The 22,534-nt window shown below is 28.0% G+C and overlaps 2 protein-coding genes across 13 annotated transcripts in view; both read left to right on the forward strand.

Annotated features, from left to right (window-relative positions):
• The window catches only part of LOC136974105 (peptidyl-glycine alpha-amidating monooxygenase B-like), a 42,153-nt gene extending 33,747 nt beyond the window's left edge, over positions 1-8,406 (forward strand). Inside the window, exons 10-22 of the mRNA XM_067268899.1 lie at positions 3,035-3,085; positions 3,241-3,293; positions 3,371-3,696; positions 3,796-3,919; positions 4,009-4,125; positions 4,197-4,266; positions 4,576-4,718; positions 4,812-4,888; positions 4,968-5,168; positions 5,466-5,581; positions 5,691-5,787; positions 5,899-6,153; positions 6,230-8,406. Coding sequence (XP_067125000.1) covers positions 3,035-3,085; positions 3,241-3,293; positions 3,371-3,696; positions 3,796-3,919; positions 4,009-4,125; positions 4,197-4,266; positions 4,576-4,718; positions 4,812-4,888; positions 4,968-5,168; positions 5,466-5,581; positions 5,691-5,787; positions 5,899-6,153; positions 6,230-6,432 — 1,833 coding nt within the window. The 3' untranslated portion in view covers positions 6,433-8,406. The remainder of the gene's footprint in view (positions 1-3,034; positions 3,086-3,240; positions 3,294-3,370; positions 3,697-3,795; positions 3,920-4,008; positions 4,126-4,196; positions 4,267-4,575; positions 4,719-4,811; positions 4,889-4,967; positions 5,169-5,465; positions 5,582-5,690; positions 5,788-5,898; positions 6,154-6,229) is intronic.
• Positions 8,407-21,256: 12,850 nt separating this feature from the next.
• LOC136974106 (tropomyosin-like) overlaps positions 21,257-22,534 on the forward strand; it is a 58,342-nt gene continuing 57,064 nt past the window's right edge. For 2 of the 12 annotated variants that reach the window (XM_067268910.1, XM_067268912.1), the window contains exons 1-2: positions 21,257-21,522; positions 21,620-21,745. In XM_067268910.1, the coding sequence (XP_067125011.1) occupies positions 21,409-21,522; positions 21,620-21,745 (240 nt within the window). In that variant the 5' untranslated portion in view covers positions 21,257-21,408. The remainder of the gene's footprint in view (positions 21,523-21,619; positions 21,746-22,534) is intronic. The other 10 variants (XM_067268909.1, XM_067268905.1, XM_067268906.1 and 7 more) reach the window with 7 other exon arrangements.

Raw genomic sequence — 22,534 nt, forward strand, 5'->3', positions numbered from 1 at the left:
TCGCTTATTAAAATTAGTTTGGTTATGGCAATGCAACACGTGAGTGATCTTCCAAGGAGGGGTTCATCCCGGGAAAACTTTTATGGAAAGCTGTACCCTATTTAAGTACAGTAGAGAGTCGTTAATCCGAATCAATTGGGGACTGGGGTTGTTCAGATTAGTGATTTGTTCGGATAACCGATTATGTACAAAAAAATATATTAACCTATCTGATGTTCAAATTTTTCTCCATTGCGTGTTGCTTTGTGTTGAATTTTTGTTGATTTTAAGCCTAACAAAAATTTTTATAATAATAATCGAGGCTATTGTATCGTTAAAAATTATTTCTTTATTTTGTACAAACAAAATAAATATATTGAAGAATATAAAAGCATGAAAATTATACTTTCAAGTAAAAATAAATATAAAACATGGCCGACAGTATTACATTTAATTGTATAAATATAAAATTGCAATGTTTTAACAAAAATACTTGTTTACGTTCTTCCTCAGTCGTTCACTCCAGTTGACAGTCCACAATTTCACAAACACGGAGGCGACCTTTCTTTTGAGGCTACTACCTCCGCAATAAAATGTAAAAATGGTAAAAACGTTTTCTGGTGCTAGGGTAGATGTACCAGTTTTGGCCAGAAAACAAATTTAACTTAGAAATATAATCACCACATATTCAAATATGTCCAATGAAACAAACTTTTATTGTTAACTGTTCACACAGTTAACAATAAAAGTTTGTTTCATTTGTCATTATATTTTTAAGTTAAATTTGTTTTCTGGCCAGAACTGGTACTACACTGGCCAAAACTGGTACATTTACCCTATTGCCATTTTCACATAAAATACACTTTCAAGTAAAAATAAATATAAAACATGGCCGACGGTATTACATTTAATTGTATAAATATAAAATTGCAACATTTTAACAAAAATACTTGTTTACGTTCTATTGTGGAGGCAGTAGCCTCAAAAGAAAGGTTGCCTCCGTGTTTGTGAAATTGTGGACTGTCAACTGGAGCGAACGACGGATGAAGAACGTAAACAAGTATTTTTGTTAAAACGTTGCAATTTTATATTTATACAATTAAATGAAAATTATACTTTAGAAGTAAATCTAGTATCAAAAACGTTCGATTCAGCATGACACAGTCCGACTGAAAATCGTTTGTATTAACGACCCTCTACTGTATTACTAACATAACCCTGGAAAACTCCACATGGCCAGGCCGCTGGCAATGTGTGAACCCATGACTAACTAACTACCAGTGTTCAGTTGTTTTAGCCACTCAGCTACTGGAGGACATTTATCAGAATTAAGAAAGTACTGTTCAGAGATGAAAAAACCCAAGTTGTTAGATGTGAAAAATTAAACAAATATATAGGATAACACTTTTGATTCCATGCAGCAAGTGCTATATGCTACCTATCTCAGTAATGATGTTGCAAGTCTATTTTTCACTGCAGTGGGTGATCAGTTAACGAATATAGTCTGTTCCAAAGCCATGTTCACTACCTGACTTGTTTGTTACCAATTATCGATTTACCATAGATTTTTGTGGGAATTTGATTAATTCGTTTTGGAGACCCCCAAAAATAAATAAAAAATTATATACTTTCTTACTATATTTATTTACATGTAATAACAAACTAAAGCAATCTCTCCATTTTTTCATAGATGGCACATCTTTGTTTCTCAGATGCGATTTTCATTACTCCTTTATCTGCTTGAGTCTTTTTGATTATGTTTTTTAGCTAAAATTGTATCTATTGTAGACCTGTTGAAGTCATCTGCCTTCAATATCAGATATTATCTCTTGCTTAGTTTCTACAGTGAACACAGTTCTTGACACTTTACTCTTTTTAGGTCCCATAATATTATCAGGTTTTTAAGTAAAAAGTTCAGAAAAGCATTTACAAAAATTCAGAGAACAAAAATTAACTAGTGAAAAAAAGGTTATGTATACAACTGTGAAAGTCTTGTTACATAGCGTGATGTGCAAACCATGGATCACTACCCTTCTGGGGGTCGTGACCCATGGTTTGAGAACATTTTTTGGGTTCACCAAATTCAAAGAAATTTATTTGACAATAAAAAATATAAGGCTTTTCTTCAACAAATATCAGCTACCAGTAAAATAGTAAAATAAAATTATATTATTTATAAAAATAGAATAGCATACCTCAAATTGAATTCTTATGATGTAAAGTATTTTTCATTAAATAAATATTTATACCCACATGCATAAATAAAACCATTGTTTCATAAAATTATGTACTTTATTCAGACCTTTAATAAGACAGAAACATAAGTGCAAATCCCAGAAATAATTTCACTTTAACTACGTTGACGATTAAAAAAATGTCTACTGTCTGTCTAGGGGTTGCAACAAAATTTTACATAAAATGGGGGGTCAGAAATGAAAATAGTTTGCGCACCACTGCCATAAACCATGTATAAATGCCATTAAAATATAGTTTTACAAATCTTAAATGCAGCATTGCTTCTTCTTGTATTTTGTTCTGCCAGGTGTTCATTATATGAACATGTGTTCGTTGTCTGAACATAAAAATCTTTTGCGAAAGTGTTTGTTGTCCAATTTGTTTGCAGTCCGAACAGTTTGTTATCCAATCATCCACTGTATATCATTGTCACAGTAATTAAATGAATATAACATATTTTTTAAAATTATATTCTTTTTTGTTAGAATTATATTTAGTTTATTATTTTGTTAAATTTTTTGCCAATTGATGGCACTACATGTAAATCAGCAAATCAAATATAGATAGAAATTAATTGATTTATAGAAATGCAATTGATATTTTGGAATGGGATGTATGACATTATCAATGTTAGAAATAGTTGAACATAACTGCTGAGTTTTGTAGCAATTGGTTGAACAGCCTATGAGTGTATAGCGAACAAACAAACATCCTCATTTATATATATAAATTACATAAATACAGTTTTGATATTTTAGTTTTGTTATATTGAATCAGTATCTTACTACTTTTTAACTGATTATAATATATGATTTTTTAGACATTTTATCCTATGGATCAAGTTTATACAGTATCAGAGGGTGATGTATTAGTAAGTAAAATATTATCTAACAAGTAATTAAAACTTAGTTTTTTATGACTTTTATATAATTGCAGTCTTCTAACTTATGTTTTTGTTAAATCTTATTTAAAAAAATATAATTATTATAATTAATATAAATAATTTAATAGAAAATTTTTTATTAGGCTGCAAGATGCACCTACAATTCAACTCAAAGTAATGAACCAATATATATGGGGTAACACAAAAATTTAAACCTTTTTAACATTTTATTTACTTAGTAATTTTGATTATGAGTTGTTTTTTTATGAACAGGTCAACAGCAAATGATGAAATGTGTAATTTATACATAATGTATTATACAAATGCAAATGATGGTAGTTCATTTGCTCGTTGCTTAGATATAGAGATTCCTAAATTAGTTAATGAGCTTCCTGCTGATAGTGATGTTCCACTTCCTCCTAATCCTGCATTAGAAGAAAATGTTCATACCAATCAATGGAATCAAAAGACTTCAGTTTCTAAAAAAGGAAACAATGCCTTCACGGATGCTTACTATAGACCTTATCCAATACAAGAAATAGAAAATTTTCATTCCAATAAATATTATCAAGATGATGATGATTACAATAGTGAATTCAGTAAGAAGTGTTTATCAATTTTTCAGAATTAATTATGTTATAAAGTTATGTTAAAATTATTAAAAGAAAAGAAAAATAATTAAAATTGTTTAACATTAGCTTATAAAGAAGTTGCAAGTTGGCCAGCAGAAGATAGAAAATTTGGTCAAGTAACAGCAGTTGATATTGATTCAAATAATAATATAGTGATATTTCATCGTGGAGATCATGTCTGGAATGGATTGTAAGTTATTAAACAATTGAAACTTAATAAAAACATCAGAATGTAACAAAACTAATTTATCACACTTTAAAAATAAACATCTTATTTAGATCATTTGATGTGGAAGATAGATATTTGTTAACTGAGAAGGGTCCTATTGCAAGTCCAACAATTGTTACTCTTGATTCTACAACAGGACATGTTCTCCATCAGTGGGGAAGCAACATGTATGAAATATTTACATCTTCAATTAAATAATTGTAACTTATATGCTTAAAATAGCTTTAATTTTTTTCAGATTTTATATGCCTCATGGTTTAACTCTTGATGGGGATTATGTTTGGTTGACTGATGTTGCTATGCATCAGGTATACTTTTAATTTTTTCTGTCTAATGATTATTTAAATGCTGATTTATTTTGTATCTAACTATATTCATTTAATCCATTCTGAACAAATAATTTACTATAATTATTTATGTTTATATATAAATGAATTTATTTATTAATAACTTTTCCAAAACTTATAAAAGTTTTTAAACTACTTTTTCATTTTGAGTAATAAATATTATAAATAATTAATACATTGAAAGTATTTTAAAAATCTACATAAAGTAATTACTGTCAAGCTTATAAAAAAGTTAAAATAATAGTTTTTAACTATAAGCCATATTTTCAGATTTTTAAGTATCCTTTATCAGGAGATATTAAACCAGTATTAACGTTTGGAGAGAGATTTGTACCAGGAAATGATGATAAACATTTTTGCAAACCCACTAGTGTTGCCATTAGTTCAAATGGTGATATTTATGTTGCTGATGGGTAAGGTTATAAAACTTATAAAACATTTTGAATAAATATTTCTATTTTTATCTAAAATTTTTTAAATTGTTCTCTTTTATGTTTACATATTAGTTATTGCAATAGCCGTATTGTTCGTTTATCATCATCAGGAAAATTTTTAAATCAGTGGGGTCAGAGCATTCAAATAGGTACTTTTGAGAATAAAATTAAGCTTCTATTTATGTTATACATTATTTCTGTGTTTCAAATTTACTTTTTATTCTTTAGAGAATTTGCCACCTAAACCAGGAGATTTTGCAATTCCTCATAAGATAACTTTAGTTGAAGATAAAGGTTTAGTATGTGTTGCTGATAGAGAAAATGGACGAATACAGTGTTTCACGCTTATGTCAGGGAACTTTCATTTTGAAATTGTTCATAAAGAATTTGGAGGAAGATTATTTTCAATAGACTATAGTCCTAGCAAAGGTAAAAAAACTATTAAAATTCATTCAGAAATTCAGAAATTTTTATGCTTATAAAATAAATAAAATCAAATATAATATGTACAGAATCATCATTAGTAATTTAAAATATTTTTAGTACGTAGTGAAAGTTTTAAAACAACTTTATTTTTACAATAAGATAAATGAGCATCTTTATGTTGCAATATAAACTTTAGAGCAACTGAACATGATACAACAGAATTGTTATTTTGGGATATTAATTCCATGCTATATAGTGAGCTATATAATATCATAATTAAAAGATCAATAATTATTTCAGGAGGATTATTTTTTGCTGTATGTGGTCCTTCCATCTATTATAAGCATCCTGTTCAAGCATTTGTCTTTAACTTCACTAGTCGGCAGCTACTTAATTCTTTTAAACCAAAACAAGGAGTAAGACAATAACATTTTAAATACCATTATCAATATAAATATATGGCTAATAGTAATTATTTATCCTAATTTTAAAAGTAGTAATTAAAAAATTTTTCTTTAATTTTAGACATTTACTCAACCTCATGACATAGCAGTCACTCATGATGGTACTGAAGTTTTTGTCTCTGAAATTATGCCAAATAAAGTTTGGAAATTTCTTAAAGGTAAACTTTCTATTTCATATTCAGAAAATTGTTTTTAAGTATAAATGTTTTTGAAAAATAGAAAATAATTTTTACTTTTGTGCTAAAATTTTAAGTTTATTTTCTTTTCAGTTACTCACAAATCAACAAAAAAAGTTTTAACTGATATGCCGCCATTACAAACTTCATCACCATCATTATCCTCGCAAAAAATAACACCTGAGAAATCTACTCTCTTACTACATACAACAAATAAATATTCAACAACAAAAAAGAAAGAATCTGATATTGATAATTTCAAGACATCAATGATAATTATGGCACTTTTAGCTATTCCAGTATTACTCTTGATAATTATAACATCAGTTATCCGTCTTAAAAAGAGAGGTAAAAATATTAATAAAAAATAAAAATTATATCAAAAAATTCATTTCTTGTAATTACTTTTTGTTAAATAATTTAGGAAAGCTCCAAAACTGTTCTTTAAGTCATCTGAAAGGATGGTTGGGAGGATATCGGACACCTCATCCCCAAGATAAATTTAATATAGGAACACTGCTAAATCCTCATAAAGGATTTGATCGAGTCGCAATGGAAGAAAGTGACATTGAGGAGGGAAGTGGTTCAGAAGTTGAAGAGTTCAATGTAGTTGCAAGGAAAGCTTAAATTATAAAGTTATATTAAAAATTTGTAGCTATATAAGAGCAAATTGACAAAGAAAACTTTACTTTAGTTAATGAATATCAAAAAAACTTTCTCAATTTCTATACATAATTGAATAAACATTATTTTTATCTTAAAATAATATTAAGTAGTATTTATTTAATATTATTTATAAGATTGCTTTATAAATTCATTTATAACGTTTCTATATATATATATTATTTTTATATATATATTTTCTTTTATTTAATTAGAGATTTTAAATTCTTCCTCTTCACACTAATGTATTACTGTGATAAAAAAAAATTGCTTCATTGCAGTTAGTATATTACACTTTGAAATGTTTATATTGTCATAAATATGGTTATGTTTTTCTTTACAAAACATAGCCTATAATTTATGTTACTGTATGTTTGTAATTGTCCATAAACATACACAGTTACAATTCGGTATAGAGTTAATTATTTTTGCTACAACATAAAATTTTCTTATGTTGTACCAAAAATCTTTACAATTCATCAGATGTTTATGATTAACTGCTCATCAGAGAGTCAAAGAGAAAAGTTGTGGATATTGTACAGATAATAGAAGAAATATATTTTATAATCACTTATATAAATTTATTAATTATAAAGATGTTTTAAATATTATAAATTTTTATATATATGTATAGTTTATCATTTCTCCCAACTTTATTTATTAATAAAAAATTTTTATTATACAAATGCAATAATAAATTAAAAGTTGTTTATCATATCTTTAACATGTTTATTGTTGTAAAAAAAATGCAATGTCAAATTATTTTAATTCAACACTATATCAGTTCAGGATAAGCTATTGTTTTGTATATCATTGTTGAATAATCTCATCATCACAGCTGTATGTAAAATGTTTCTACAAATTTACAAAATTAGATATTGATTCATTTAAATTATGTAATTTAAAAAATAATATAGAAACAGGAAATTTAATGTGTGCTTATTTCAGAATTTAATAATACTAAGAATACAGAAATTTTAATTTTTAGATAAAGATACTACAATTTATGAAAATTATATCAGAAATTTAGATAGATGATTTTTATTTGTGTATATATTCTAGTTTGACATTATCAATACTATTTCCAAAACAGCACAAAGAATTATAATTCAGGTTTTGATCAAATTATCAAAATACTCTGTAACTTGCTGTGGAAATTGTTGATTTGTTTGAAAATTCAAGGATGTATTTATGATTTGATACTTAATGAGAATTTCTTAAATAATCTCTGAAAAGCCTTCAATTTGCAATTTGATAATTTAAAACATTCATCTATATGATTATTATGTGATTTACCTAGACAATATTATCAATATTGAATGCCCACAGATTATCAAATTGTTATTAATTTTACTAATATAACAGGTTTATATTCTTTTTTAGTTATAGATCATGACAAATTTTATTTTTATTTTTTGCAAGGATATTGTAATTATATATGTTCTTCCTATGTTTAGAGAATGTAGGCAGCTAGTACTTTGTATAGCATATGTTAAATGTTGCATGAAAATAATTTTGTTGTTGTTGTATATATTTTAACTTATATATTTAAAAAGAAATGAAAAAAGTTTATTGTAATTTGAATATTTCAAAGAAACAGAATTTTGATGTTTGATGGCAAATAAAATTTCAGTTATAAGAATGATTCATTATTTAAGTGAAATTTTTTATATTATTATTATTGTAGAATTTCAACTTGGCAAAGTTTCAAGTAATTGCCTTAAAAATGTAAAAGCATTCAAAATATTGCTGGAAAATATCATAGCATTTTTTGGAGAATTGGATCTCTTATTTTTGACATTTGTATAATAATCTTTATTTTAAAATTAGAAAAGCATGCAAAAAGTATCAGAAATAGATTTTTTTTCTAATATACTTTTGTGGGATTAACTGATATTTTTTCAAGTATTCAAATGATTAATAAATGTTTTCTAACAATTGGTTTTCTTTAAATGATTTTAAATTACCATACACTCAATATAATTATATAATTACTTCACATGACTACTGTATTTATCACATGTAATTAATTGTTAACATAGAATAACTTTTTTTAATCATAACTTATGAATATTTTTCTAACAAAATTGGCTGGACTCTTGATTTTCCCCTCACACTTGAACTTGAGGTTCAGAGAACTATTAAGACCGATAATCTTTAATTATACTAGGATATAAAATTTAAGTAATAAGAAAAGCTTAAATGAGCAATTTTGTAAATTATGACAAAAATCGCCAGTTAAAATAAGTTTAAAAAACACTACAACACTAGTTCAAAGTTAAAATTGTGTGTAGCGCCATCTGTTATGAGATGAAATTAAAAAGTAACATTGTTAATTATATAAAAAAGCAAAACAAGCTTGGAGTTCATAAATTATTATACAGTAATTAAATTAGTCTTTAGGCTGATTTTATACTCTTCGTCCTACAAGTACTAACAGGCTTTTTTTTAAATCAAGACCGCCCTAGTCCACAATGGTATGGCCGGGTGGTAAAGGAGGGACCCGATATATCCAAGACATAACATCCCTAAAAAATTTCTGAGGTTATTTTGGCCTGCCTGGATTCAATTCTAGGTCCCAAGTGCTGTTGGCTGAGGTCTTGACTGCGTCGGTCATCCAGATTATTACAACACATTCATGGTATCACTGGTGGAATTATAACAGTGCAAAATGGTTTGGCCAAACCAGAGCCTGCTGGCAACAGACCCAAACATATGCAAAAAACCTAAGATCTATGAACAAACAATTATTTTAATTATGGGTTTGACAGAGCCTTAATTTTTACTGATAAAACTTAAAAGCTCTATAAAAGAAACACTAAAAAAATCCAGCGAGTTGTGTAAGTTTTCTGCAATATTTAGAACTGCGTGTCTGACGCCTCTGTTATATTTTATTATTAAAAACTTTATATTTTTAATTATTATAAAATGACGAAAAACTTCATTTTGAAGGTAGGGATGGGCTTTATAAGGCTTTATACCCTCCTGCCATTTATAAAAACGATAATGACAATTTTACTCGTTATTAGCATTTAAGTCCGATCCTACTCGAGATATCCCTGTATCTCCCACCTCCGTCGATCCACCTTTAGCCATAAAAATTTAATAGCATCGATCCCCGATACACTAACCTCCCTGCAAAATTTCGAAAATTTTCGACAAAAAACACAGGAGTTATTTAGCTTCAAAGAGGGTAACTAAATCGTGCTTCTTCCCCACACACACTAAAGACCCACTACAGAAAAAAGAACCCGAATTTTTTTGCATTTCTGGGCGTTTCAAGGACTGACAAATACTGTGAGAAATACAAATGTTTGGTGTTTATTATTATTTTTATTATCTTTTATTAGTTCGTATTCCTTATTTGTGATTTAATTTGTACATAAAAATGTTTTTTTTTCTTCCTATTTTCTCCCTGTATGTTTTTTTTCCACATCAACTATATACATACTTTTGCACCCTCCGGTATATAATAGAGCCGGGAAAATAATTGCAAAAACAACAATATTGTACTGACACCAAATACTTAAATTGGACAATAAATAAACAAATAAATAGTCCCTCTTAGTGAGCTTAGTTCTTTATTTGCTAAGTGTTAATTAGATGGAAAATATTTCCAGGAAGCAGGTAGTCCGAGCTATAGGCGCACTAGGCAGTCTCATAGGGTACAAAAATTCAGGTGCGCCACAGCCAGCATCAGTTAAAGTTCTCACTACCCATCCGATCCATTATTGACTTGGCCAAACCCATAATGGATATGATTATAAAAGGAATCCACAGGGCGGAAAAAGTAGTAAAAACTTCAGGAATATTTTGGGCACCGTCCTTCACCACCCGACGTCCTTATTATGGGCCTGTCCGAAGTCATAATAGAAATAGAAAAAAAAGCTCTCTTAGTACCTACAGGGCTGAATGAGTCAAAAATAAATGAAATTAAAATGCATTACCTCAATATATTCAATTATTTTAATCATTGGATTTGGAAAAATATTTCATTGTTGTAAGAAATTGAAATTTCAATTCCTTTCTCAAAAGACAGACGATTAAATAATTTAATATTGGCGCCACCACAATAAACGGTACGTTCATTGTGGTGGCGCCAATATTAAATTATTTAAAATGAATTTATTTTAATAAAAAATCTGATAATAATTTTCAGAATAATTAATCAACTGAAATTATATTGATTTCTTTATTCTTAAAAATAAGTTACTAAATAATTTCAATAATTTCTCCAATATATATACACATATTATAAATATTGTGAAAATTATCGTGTGTTATTAAACAATAATTTATATGTTTTATAAAATTTATTAAGTTTTCATAATTTTTCTCATTATATATAATAAAATAAAAATTTTCATTTGAATATTTACTATGTTTGCGGAAAAGTTATAGTAATTTAAGCAATAGATCAAAAAGGGGACTTGTCAATGATTTTGGGATATATGAATGAATACGTAAACCAGAGATCCGCTGAAGCGATTAAGGTGTAGCCTGGGGTTTTCGAGAATTCGGGATCGCATCTGAGTGGTTGAACAAATCCCCAGGAATTTTTGGAGACGGTTGGAGTCCTGGATATGTCAGGTTCCGTTTCTCACTACACGTTTTTTTGTTTGTTTTGGCACTTAACACTTGGGCGATCTGCCTAGAGTGAGGCCTTCCGGGAGGTCTTTTAAGGTTAACTGGCTAATATTTAGGCGTTGAAGACGTGGAGAAAACCCGGAAAATTCTACGTCCTGGCGAGGCGTAAACCCACAACCGAACTACCAGTGTTTGGAAAATGGAACCGCTTAACCATTGGTGATCCTTCTCAACACCCAACCGCTCCATTGTTGGCTTGGCCAAACTCATAATGGATATGATTATAAAAGAAAAAACAAAGTAAATTAAGAACCTGTGAACAAATACGTTCGTATCAGATACCATTTAAAAATTTCATGGTTTAAAATTGCATTTTTTTTATTCGAATTGAAAAAAAATATTGATTTCATTAAAATGAGAAATTTATGAAACTTTGATATAATTTGAAGGAACCAGAGAGTTATTTTAAACTATTTGACTTCAGTTATATTAACGTAGATCTCTATGATATTAAGATATCTTATCGTTAATGATATATTATAATTTGAATTTAAGTATTTATTTTAATCAAGATTATAAGCGGAAATAAGAAAACTTTTAATTTCCAAAATAAATAAACTTTTTAAATTATTATAATATATTTAGTATTAGTTTTTTGAATATACAGAGTGAGGCATTAAAGGAAGTTACTTTCATGTTTAGTCCTTTTCACTTTATAACGTTTATAGTTTATAATTTAAAATATCAATTAATTTACGAACGAAATCCAAATCAGCAGAAAAATAAATATTTTTTTTTTAATATAAAATATTATAATATCTAATACTTAAGGAATAGAACAGTAATAACTGGACTAAACATGGCGGATCGCCAATTCAAACGAATGCGATCTTCTACGTATCCAGACTATTTCATATAAGTACACAACACCATCTACGGGCGAATAAGTGAAATACTTGTTCGGGGAACATTTATCATTAATTTAAAAAAATAATAAGATACTTCATTTTAAGGTTTTACTTGTAACTCGATAAAGTTGCGCTATATATAAAGAAAAATTAGGACTTAAAAGTTAGCAATTTTAACCGGATTTCATAAGAATAACTAGTAAACATTTAGTAAATATGTTTAGACGATGGTTACACATTTCGTTTGTTCTTGTTACGTCTGAAAACATCTTAAGAAATCGCTGTTTTTTTTTTTTTTTTTAATATTTTAAATGAAAGTTTATAATTTACCACCCACGCAATGTCGCGCGTTTGTAGCTTATATCAATACTTCAACACTTCACCATCTACATATGTTTATTTTTGCATCTTTCCCATGTCAGAATACAGGAAATAATTTTTAAGTGAAGGGAAGAATGAAGTGTTGTTCGTTTTTCTGCACCATTTTCCACTTTGTAGGATAAACATTCTCCTAGAGGTTATTGGTTAGATGTGAATTTAATGTCGCGGGTTATCTATCTTAACTCGAGAGTCTTTTAATTTATATAAATACCAAGCTCTGATAATTTTAACTCGAATTTAAAAATATAATAATAAATAAATAAAATACGGAATTATCATTACTGATTTATGTTGCGTCATAATAAAACTTAATGATTTATTCTTCTCCAAAGTGGAAGCCATCTTTGATTGGAAGTTTTTTAGACGAAGAATTCTGACTAAAATAAACGTGAAAACTTCTAAAAGGTTATTCGGTAGCAAAATATGATAGCTTCTTTTCATCATCAATCTCTTTAGAAAGCAGAAAGATGGTCGACTTGGCAGTCGCCATGATGTTTTTTTAAACTAGTAAGGCGTGGGTGTCAATTGCAAATAGAAGACGGTGTAATGTAGGCCAAGCTTTATATAGCTAATACAGAAAAAAAAGAAAAAAATGAATAATTATCCTTTAGATGGTTTATTAGAGTTAATTTTCTACATTTACATCTTAAAATTGTAAAAAAAAAATATATATAATTAAAAAAAATTAATTGTTACATCTTGTTAATAAATCGAAAGTGATTATGCTTACTTTCGGCACCGGTTGAGAACCTTTATCTCCGCTGATAATTTTTTTTCTTGTTAAAAGACGAGTATTTTTACTGCTAAAAATAAAATAAATTCTTTTTTAAGTCAAGATAATTAAAGTTTTTATAAATTTTAAGTTACTTTAACTCAAAATAAAATGTAATTGTAGCCATGTACAATTTTTAGTAAGTTACTTATAAGGATGTACTTATATAGAAGGTGTTTATTTTAATCGGGCGATAAAAAAAACGCAGTTTTTTTTAAAGTTTTCTAGAAAAATTAAGAATTTCTTTGATTGAACAAAGACAAATGAGTTTTAGAAGAGAAAGTGTTGGTAAAATACATAAAATATGTTTATTTAACACAAGCTACTTTTAGGAAAACTTTTTTCTTGGATAATCGGATCCATCCAGAAACAGTTCGTCCTTTCTATATCATTTGAAATAGTTAAGAAATTGCCAAAATTCTCCAGAAACTTTTTTCCTGTTAGTTTTCTTTTGGCATAAATCACTTAGCATTTAGAAAATGGTTCCAACTTGAATACTATATCCGTCTGTGAATAATTATAAACCCTTAAAAATTTTTCTGGCATACCGAAAAGAATTCTTGTTCCAAATTCGTCAAGAAGAATATTTTTGTTCATTATTAATCTCTTAATTCTGGCAATGGTATGGGTTTATACAAAGTATTTAACGGTGCAAGGTTCTAAACTTGCCTTGTGTTTTCATTATAAGTAGCTTTTAGATATGAAAAACTATGAAATTTTTATTTTATTCATATAATTCTAAGAAAAATATTAAGATAAAAGCTAAATAAACAATTTAAGTGTACTTAAAATTCTTGTATTTTTACAAACAGATGATTCACATAGGTTATTCTGCTTGAGGATATATAGACTTGTATATTTTATAAGTTTTTAAAATAAAATTCCAAGAATTTTTGCATATTTGGTTACATATTTCCAAGAAAATAAAGGAGGTGCGGATTGTTTCTGGCGAATGTCATTCATCAGATCCTTTTCTATTTACTAACCTTTGTCAACTAGTGAGAAACTGATCTTAGTCATCCATAATCTAAAATAGTCCTATAGAATATCCCTTTAATAATAATAATAATTTTATATATTCTTCTTTCATAAAGATGATAATTTATATTTATAATTTTACTTCATTCCTTTAATTAAACATTTAGAATATCGACTCTATAGAAACCGCACTACTTTGATATGGTTAATTGAATGAAAAAAAAAATCAACAATATACTATTGTTACTGATAAATACCTTATCAATCTAACTAACAGACGTCATTGTTTGTAACTAGACAAGGCACAGAAGGCGGAGTGAAGTACTCATTCTTTTTGTGGTCTTTTATCCACGAATAAACCGTGACTACTATATATAGAGCGTGAGTTCGTTCGAGTGATTTGTTGTGAGCTTGTCAACGGCTTCATCGCTCCGCAAATGCTATGACTGACTCATTGGCATTAGTATTTCCTTTGGCTGACATCCACATCTAGACCATTCATCCATTACATTTTGATTTACTTATTGTTTGATGAACTTCCTTTGACCAGGGTCAAATAACTACATCTGTGTTATAATTCAAATGGCCTATATGACGTACGATGTGTAACTAAAAGATTAAACAATTATTTACTTTTTTTTTTATCGGAAGCGTTTTTAGTTGCTGAATTTGGATCGGTCGTGTGTGCTCACCTAAAATAGTCATGAATTGCAAGCTTGTTTACTTGTAACTTTGTAATGTCGAGATAGAACTAATAAAACTTTTTGATATTTTTATAAATAAGTCATTAAATAACAGATATGTTTGAGTTAAATTATTATTATTTTTCTCTCTATAATATATATATTTTTTATTTACTAAGAATCTATTCTGAATGAAAAATTAGAATTTTATCATTTAATGCTGTATTTAAGCTGAAATATGTATATTATTATGAGCTAAATAATATCAACAAGCGTTTTAATTTTCCTTAATATAATTTATTTAAAAACTATGTATAAAAGAAGAGAAAACATGGCCATAAATTAAGGAATAGGAAAATCAGAAATATATATAAACATATATTTTTTTTTTATAGTTCTTGTATACAAAGTAAATAAATCGATAATAGGTAAACATTTTTCACTCTCTTTAAAACTTAAAGCAAAATTCATAAAACAAGCCTACTGTTTACCATAAAAATTAAAAGTAAGGCTATCGCTTGATTCTGTAATTACAGATATGACCTATCATAGTTTCTATAAATGTAAAGTGAATTTTCATGTTTTTTTCTAGATTTTTTAATATAATTTAGACGCATTTAACAGATATATATATATATATATATATTTCTGCTTCATATATAAGGTATCTCATTTGTAAACATTTGTTCTTGTTTATAATTTATTCCTATCGTTTAAGTTAAAAGATATTTACATCCTAATTTTATTTCCAATTGAGACGATACAATAAAATATAAAGGAAAAAATTGCAATTAATACTTTTATCTCCAAGCAAGTGGCAATTTTTATGTTTGAGTTCTTAATATTTACTAAATAATTTTGTTGTTTTATATTTTAAAAATATTTTTATTAATTCCGCATTATATAATCTAGTATGGTAAAGATAATTTTATTTACAACTAAAACTTATTTCTTTCGTATCAATAAATGTGAGTTTCGTTCTTGTTTCCTCTTTAGAACTCTCTTGCAACTCTTGAGAAAATAATATTAAATTAAAAAATATTCATGTAAAAACTGAGATTATATCTTTCATAAATAGTTTAAATTGATTAAAATGTTTGCATTAAGCTATATATTTTTATATTTACTTATAAAATTCTCAGAATTAAAATTTAGAAAGATAATTATGACGTCAATGTATTGCTGACAATATTTGATGGAATCGTCCTTGGACCTGAAGATAAATTTACAAGAAAATAAACTTTAGAATTGTATCATTTCCTAAGCATATACAGTTGATATCTACAAAAAAATTTCATGTTATCTAATAGAGCAATGGATAAATTAAATCACCCAGGAATCATGTTTCTGTATCGAGTTATAAGCACGGAAATCCAATAATCCTATAACTATATATTTAAATACGAACAATATTTTGTTATATTTCAGTTTAAAAAGCCAGAGGAAAAAAAAATATATAATTTGTCTTTCTTGCCAAAATTACTGAAAGACCCCCATTGAGCGAGGTAACTGTGAACGAACAATCCATCCTTTCATCTAAACGAACGTAATTAGAGAATGTACCGACAACCCACCTGCTACTTCCAAATCAATAACGTCATCAAATTTTTCGCTATTTCGATTCTGAATTTGATGTTAAAAATATTAAAATTAATTCAGTTTTATAATCTACTTTTTAGGTGTTTAAATACAATTGATTATATACTCTTCGTTGGATCTAACAATAGCTTTCGTAGTGGAGTACCTCCTGCAGTTTTTCAAAAGCGCTTGGAGGACCCCACTCATAATTTAGGGATCAATCAGAATTTGTTTTGTTACATTTTAAGATGTTTAAGCTTTATTCTATGTACTAAGGTCTTTCATTTATTTTTTATTGTGATATTTAAAATCCTCTTCGCCATATTTAGGTATTAGTTATGAAGTTAAACCCTGGCTTTCTACCTTTTAAACGTTTGTCATGTTATATCGATTCTAACATTAATTATTAGGATAATTTAATGTTTAAGATCTTGATATTCTGCTATTGTATAATCAATAGTCTACTTAATTTATCTTCTTTTATGTTAATACTAAAAGTTTTTTGTTTTTTTATTTTAAATATTTATCATTCTTTATGAATTCTGAATAAGTTTAATCATTTTTTATCTAATTATAATCAATTAAAAGTCTACAATATTTATTTTAGAAATATTTTATTAAATTATATTAATGTTTTTTTAATTATTCAAGGCATTCAATTCAGCCTCTTTATTAATTTAAGTGGAGGATATACTAGGTGAAGGTAATGCAGTACACCAGACCTTAGGACTTTGCCAGTTAACTAATAAGCTTACGAAAATATAAACCTGTGAATTCTATAAATAACTTTTGTACAAGGATCCGTGATATTCATGTTGTATTATTAAATTTTAAGTAGCTTTTTTTATTCTTTGTATCTGCGAATATTTGACATTAATTTTTAAAAATTCGAGATAATTTAGCATATTTTTATGTTTTTCTAAGAAATAAATGAATTATGCTAATAATGTAAAGATATAGGCCCAATAAACGACACAGCATGTAATGAACTTCAAAAATTTCTTCATAGCACAGTATATACATATTCTAATAATAAAAAGCCCATCTTACTAAGCGCAACTTAACTAAGCGTATAATGTTACACAAAAGCGCCTTTCAAGTAAGGATTATAATATTTTCTTTAGTATTAAAAATCTCATTTAAGCAATTTGCTAAAGCTGGAATTATATTAAACCATGAAGAGTCTGTGGATTACAGTATTTTCTTTGAAGCCAAAATTATGCAAACGTAATCATTAGATGAACATCACAACTACGAGATTAACATAATTGGAATATTGTTTAAAAAGTAGAAATTGTTTTCTAGATGTTCGTTTTACCAAGAATATAACTGCAGCACATACAAACCTATATAGTTATGACAATGATTGATTTGGATATTGTTCGAACGTCAACAAGTGAGTAATTGATAACCTTGTCGAAATTCTTTTAACTAAGCTATAATATTTCTATAACGGACAGACAGAAATAAGTTTATGCACAATTGCATAATACTTGCAATCTAATAATAGAATAGAATTTAACTTGTTTTTAATTTTGCAATGTAGAATAATTAAAATTGCTGGATTCTTTCTTTTTATGTAAGAAAATTAAGGATTGTTGGATTAAAGGGGATTGCCTCCTGGGAGTTAACCTCGTTTAATATCAAAGCAACTTTATATTCTCTTTTACAAGTTTTATATAATTAAATTTACGTCAAAACACATATATGAATTGATTTATTGGACTATAATTTTAAAAAATTGCAAATTTATAAATCCCCCTGCCGTCCGTCCGTCCGTCTGTCTTCCTTAGTCTCGAGAACAGAGTTAGATAGATAAAATCCGAGATCAGATATGGAAATGTTAGGGACAGGAGGCACCGATTAACTAACTATACATTAACTTCCGATACAAACTGGAAGTCACGTTATTTCAATTCAAAAATTTTCCTTTGAAAGGGGTTATATAGATCAGCGGTCTGCAACCTTTCTGACCTCACGGACCACTAAACTCACAATTTCGAATCCCGCGGACCACTATCATGAATTTTTTTAAACGATACAAAATCTGTAGAATAATAATCATAAAAGTTCAATTTTACTATATTAATATGAAACTCGCGTGTTTAATTATATCAAATTAATGTAAGTCTAAAGTTCATTGCTGCTTGTTCGAAATAAGTTTATGCGCTTTTCCATGGAGGAAGACAATCGCACTCACAATATTGTTTATTGTTCATTATTTATTGATAACAGTCACTTCGTATTTGGTTTTAGATTCGAATAAAAAATCCCCAATGAGTGAAAAAAACAACCAAGCATTTTGCATTTCTTTCGTGATACGTCGCGTAACCTTCAGTTTATCAATGTCCAAATTTCTCCACGGACCACCCAAATTTTCTCGCGGTCCGGTCCATCAATGGTGCACGGACCACCGGTTGCCGGCCGCTGATATAGATGACCGGCACGACTCTATTGTTGAAGAAAAAGTGTGTACAGAGGCAATACACAGCAGTACTAATTTGAGGTGGAGAGTATATATTTTAAATTTAAATAAATTAAAAAATTAAATAAATTTAAAATATGATTAAAAATTGCAGCATTGTGACGATGCCACAATAAATAATTGCTTATATTTTTATTAAAATGAAGTCTTATGTTACAAATTATAAACAAACGTTCATTAGAAGCTAAATTATAAACAATTCTTATTCCCAAAAATGTATTGTTTATTATTTAGTTTAAGTTCATTTATACAATTTACATCCTGGGTTGGATTTACACATAAGCTAAACAAGCTACAGCTTAGGGCCTCAAGCTACGACTTAGAATCTCACGTTTTTAAATTTATTATTATTTGATAGAGGAAAGGGCCTCTTATGTGCTATAGCTTGGTGCCTCAACAAGTATAAATCCTGTCTTGGTTACATCAGTATGTGACTGTAGTTAATTATTTGCTCCAATTTTCCTTTTATTTAACACTTTCTGTCTCAAGAAAAAAAAAAAAAAAAAAAAGAAAAGAAAAACTTAAACATTAAATTTTATGTAGTGTCACATGAAAATGTTTATATTTATTGTGTATATAAGTTTAATATAATGTCTGCCTGTTCACCTGTATGTTTCTTATACACTACTAAACAGTTTGACCGATTCTGAGCAAATTTTTCAGTTACTTCTCTAAAATCCTGCCGAAAATATAGGCTATCACGGAACCTGGACATCCCCTAATTTCATTTCCTTGACACTTTGTGATAATTGAAGTTAAATGCATTATTATATAAGCAAGCATTGCATAATAATTAATGAAGGCGCCACAGGGTCCATGAATCATACTCTTAGTGATAATTTCAACGAATAGAGAGTCTTCTGAATTTGGAAGCCCGGTAAAAATAATGCTGTTGATTTGAGTTGGCCAAAAATAACCAAAATTTTAATATTATTTTGATTTTAATGTTTATCCTATTACTTTTCGTCCGGGGAAACGCCGGGCATATCTTCTAGCATAGGTGTACAGCCTATATATAAACTTAGACACACTAGATAGGCAGCACAGACTAGTTGATAATGTCTTATAGTTTATATATATATATATATACATATACATATACATACATATATATATATATATATATAATTTATCTCCAGTATCACAAAATATGGATCTACTTAATTTAAAAATTGAATGTTAATTAGCTATTCTACAGCAGATATTCTAAGTAATAAATGAGTTATTATCGTTTCAGCCACTCATAAAGACTCTAAACAGAATATGTTGAATTTCAAAAAACTTTAACTTACGATATTAATTGAATATGGTAAAAAATATTACAATTTTTCTTAAATATTACAAACATAACTTCCGGAAAAGTCTATGTTTAAAGCTCTATTAACTCCGTCCTTCCATCTGGATATGTATGGACCTATAAATAGTGAGATCTGGCACATTTCACTATCGCTCGTCTTTAAGTAGCTCCTTAAGACAAGTTTAAAGGAGAAGGAATAAATAGAGAGTTTCCGAATTTGAATCAAACTAAATTATATTGGCTCTTTTGTTTTCTATTGTGTCTGAACGACGCGATATTTTGTCATTAAGTCAACATGACAGTCACGAATTAGAAATTAACATGTGTTCCTGTTAAGAATAACAGAGTGTGAGGGATTGAGATGTTAGAAAAGTAAAATTAGACGTAATTATAACTTTGTAACATGATACTTGTAAGTCTGACTTTGACACAAGTACTGTTCTCTTTCAGTAACTTTAAGAATTAAATATGCTCTATGATGTTGAAGAGAAAGTAAATTATATTTAGAATTGGATATTCTAAGAGAGTAAAAAAAAATAATTAAAAATTTATCCCGTATATTTAAAAATATAGACAGAATATATTACCATAAACCGTTCGAATTGAGCTGCATGTTACACATTATATAACTATTAACGAGTTATTTGAAAATACGTATTTGTCCAATATTATTGTGTTTATTTTTATCACATTTAAGCAAATTATGTAGGGAGTGTATATATATATATATATATATATATAGAAAATAAGGCACTGTCAACTGATTTAGTAGCCTAACAATATAAAGCTTGTAACGTTTTGTAAAGAATAAACAAAGTCAAACAAAAAAACAAAGAAGTATTTGTTTAGGTGTTTACGAAATAAACAGGAAAGTTTTGTTTTGTAAAACAAGAGAACTTTTTTCTTCATTTTAACAGCATTTTTCCCATGTTAATAGCAGGTAAAGTTTCCCCGTATTCATAAGTGCCAATTTAGTTTCCTTTTCTGTAATTCGATCTCTTTTTCCTTCTCTTGCAGGGAAACATATACAAAAAGAACCCAGTAACGTCACAATACAGTCGTCCAATCAGAAATACAGAAACACGACGTGAATGTTTCGACTACCCCCCGTTTTGTGAGGAATAAACGCGCCACCTCTAAATATCCAGTTGTGAATTTTGGCAGGACCCGTCATAAGTATCTAAGCCGTGCTTTAGTCAAGAGTACTTTCAGCCGCTGTGTGTGTCACATTTTTTTTTTCTGTTGCATTAGTTGGATACTTATCTGCGACCATGGAAGCCATCAAAAAAAAGATGCAATCTATGAAGCTCGAGAAGGAAAATGCCGTTGATAGGGCGGATGCTATAGAATTACAAGCTAGGGATGCTCAGCTTAGAGCCGAAAAAGTAAGCTTTTAGCTGATAATAAATCATTATATACGTCTTAAGGGATAGATATATTTACCAATTTTTTGAAACTGTTTCTATTCGTTTCTCTTGTAAGGCCGAAGAAGAAGTTCGTGCTCTGCAGAAAAAGATACAACAAATCGAAAATGAACTGGATCAGGCACAAGAACAATTGGTTCAGGCTAATAACAAACTGGAAGAAAAAGACAAGGCTCTTCAAGGGGTAAGTAAATTACGATTACGTTTATAAATTTAAGAAATTATTAAAAACAAATGAAATATTTTAAACACTAAATGCGACTATATAAAGTCATTCAAAACGTCGTGACGTCACAATGATAAAAAGTGCGTTTCAAACATGGGCTCTGATTTGCGTGACGTCAGAAATTTTTATTTTAAAAAAATAACAATAATATACTGTATAATAATAAGTTTTCATTCGTGTATTGAAATCAATTCTTGTAAAATATAAATTTCGTTAATTTTTTTTAAAGTAAAATATTCGAATATTTTACTGAAACGTAATTTATGGCAGTTACATTACTAAAAAATGGTGAAGAAATTGCATTTTTTTGTAAATGCAATATCGAAAATTTTTATCAAAATATGAATTTTCGAAACATTATATTTAAAAAATTTACTTTTTACAATGATATAACCAGTTCCTTAATTGGTAAGTTAAACAGTAGTAAAACCAGCGTACTTTTTTCTTCTTGCGGATTAAAAAAGTTGAAAAAAATACAGCTTTCGGAACTAATTAAATAATTCAATTTAGAAAATACAGAAAATTTTATAATTAACACGAAAAATAAGCAAAATACATTCTTCCCTAAGTGTTAAAGAAGACGAGAAAAAGAAACGAAAGAAAGAGAAAAAAAGAACCTGTTACGTGCAGTTGAGCATCACACACACACATACACACACAACAGACACACGCTTTGAATGAACTTTACAACTGATAAAAGAATAATGGAACGCATCCAAGAGACACAAGAGGATGAATGAATGCGTT

The sequence above is a fragment of the Centruroides vittatus genome, unplaced genomic scaffold, assembly GCF_030686945.1.
Source record: "Centruroides vittatus isolate TY-2023 unplaced genomic scaffold, ASM3068694v2 contig_341, whole genome shotgun sequence".
Taxonomy (NCBI): Eukaryota; Metazoa; Arthropoda; class Arachnida; order Scorpiones; family Buthidae; genus Centruroides; species Centruroides vittatus.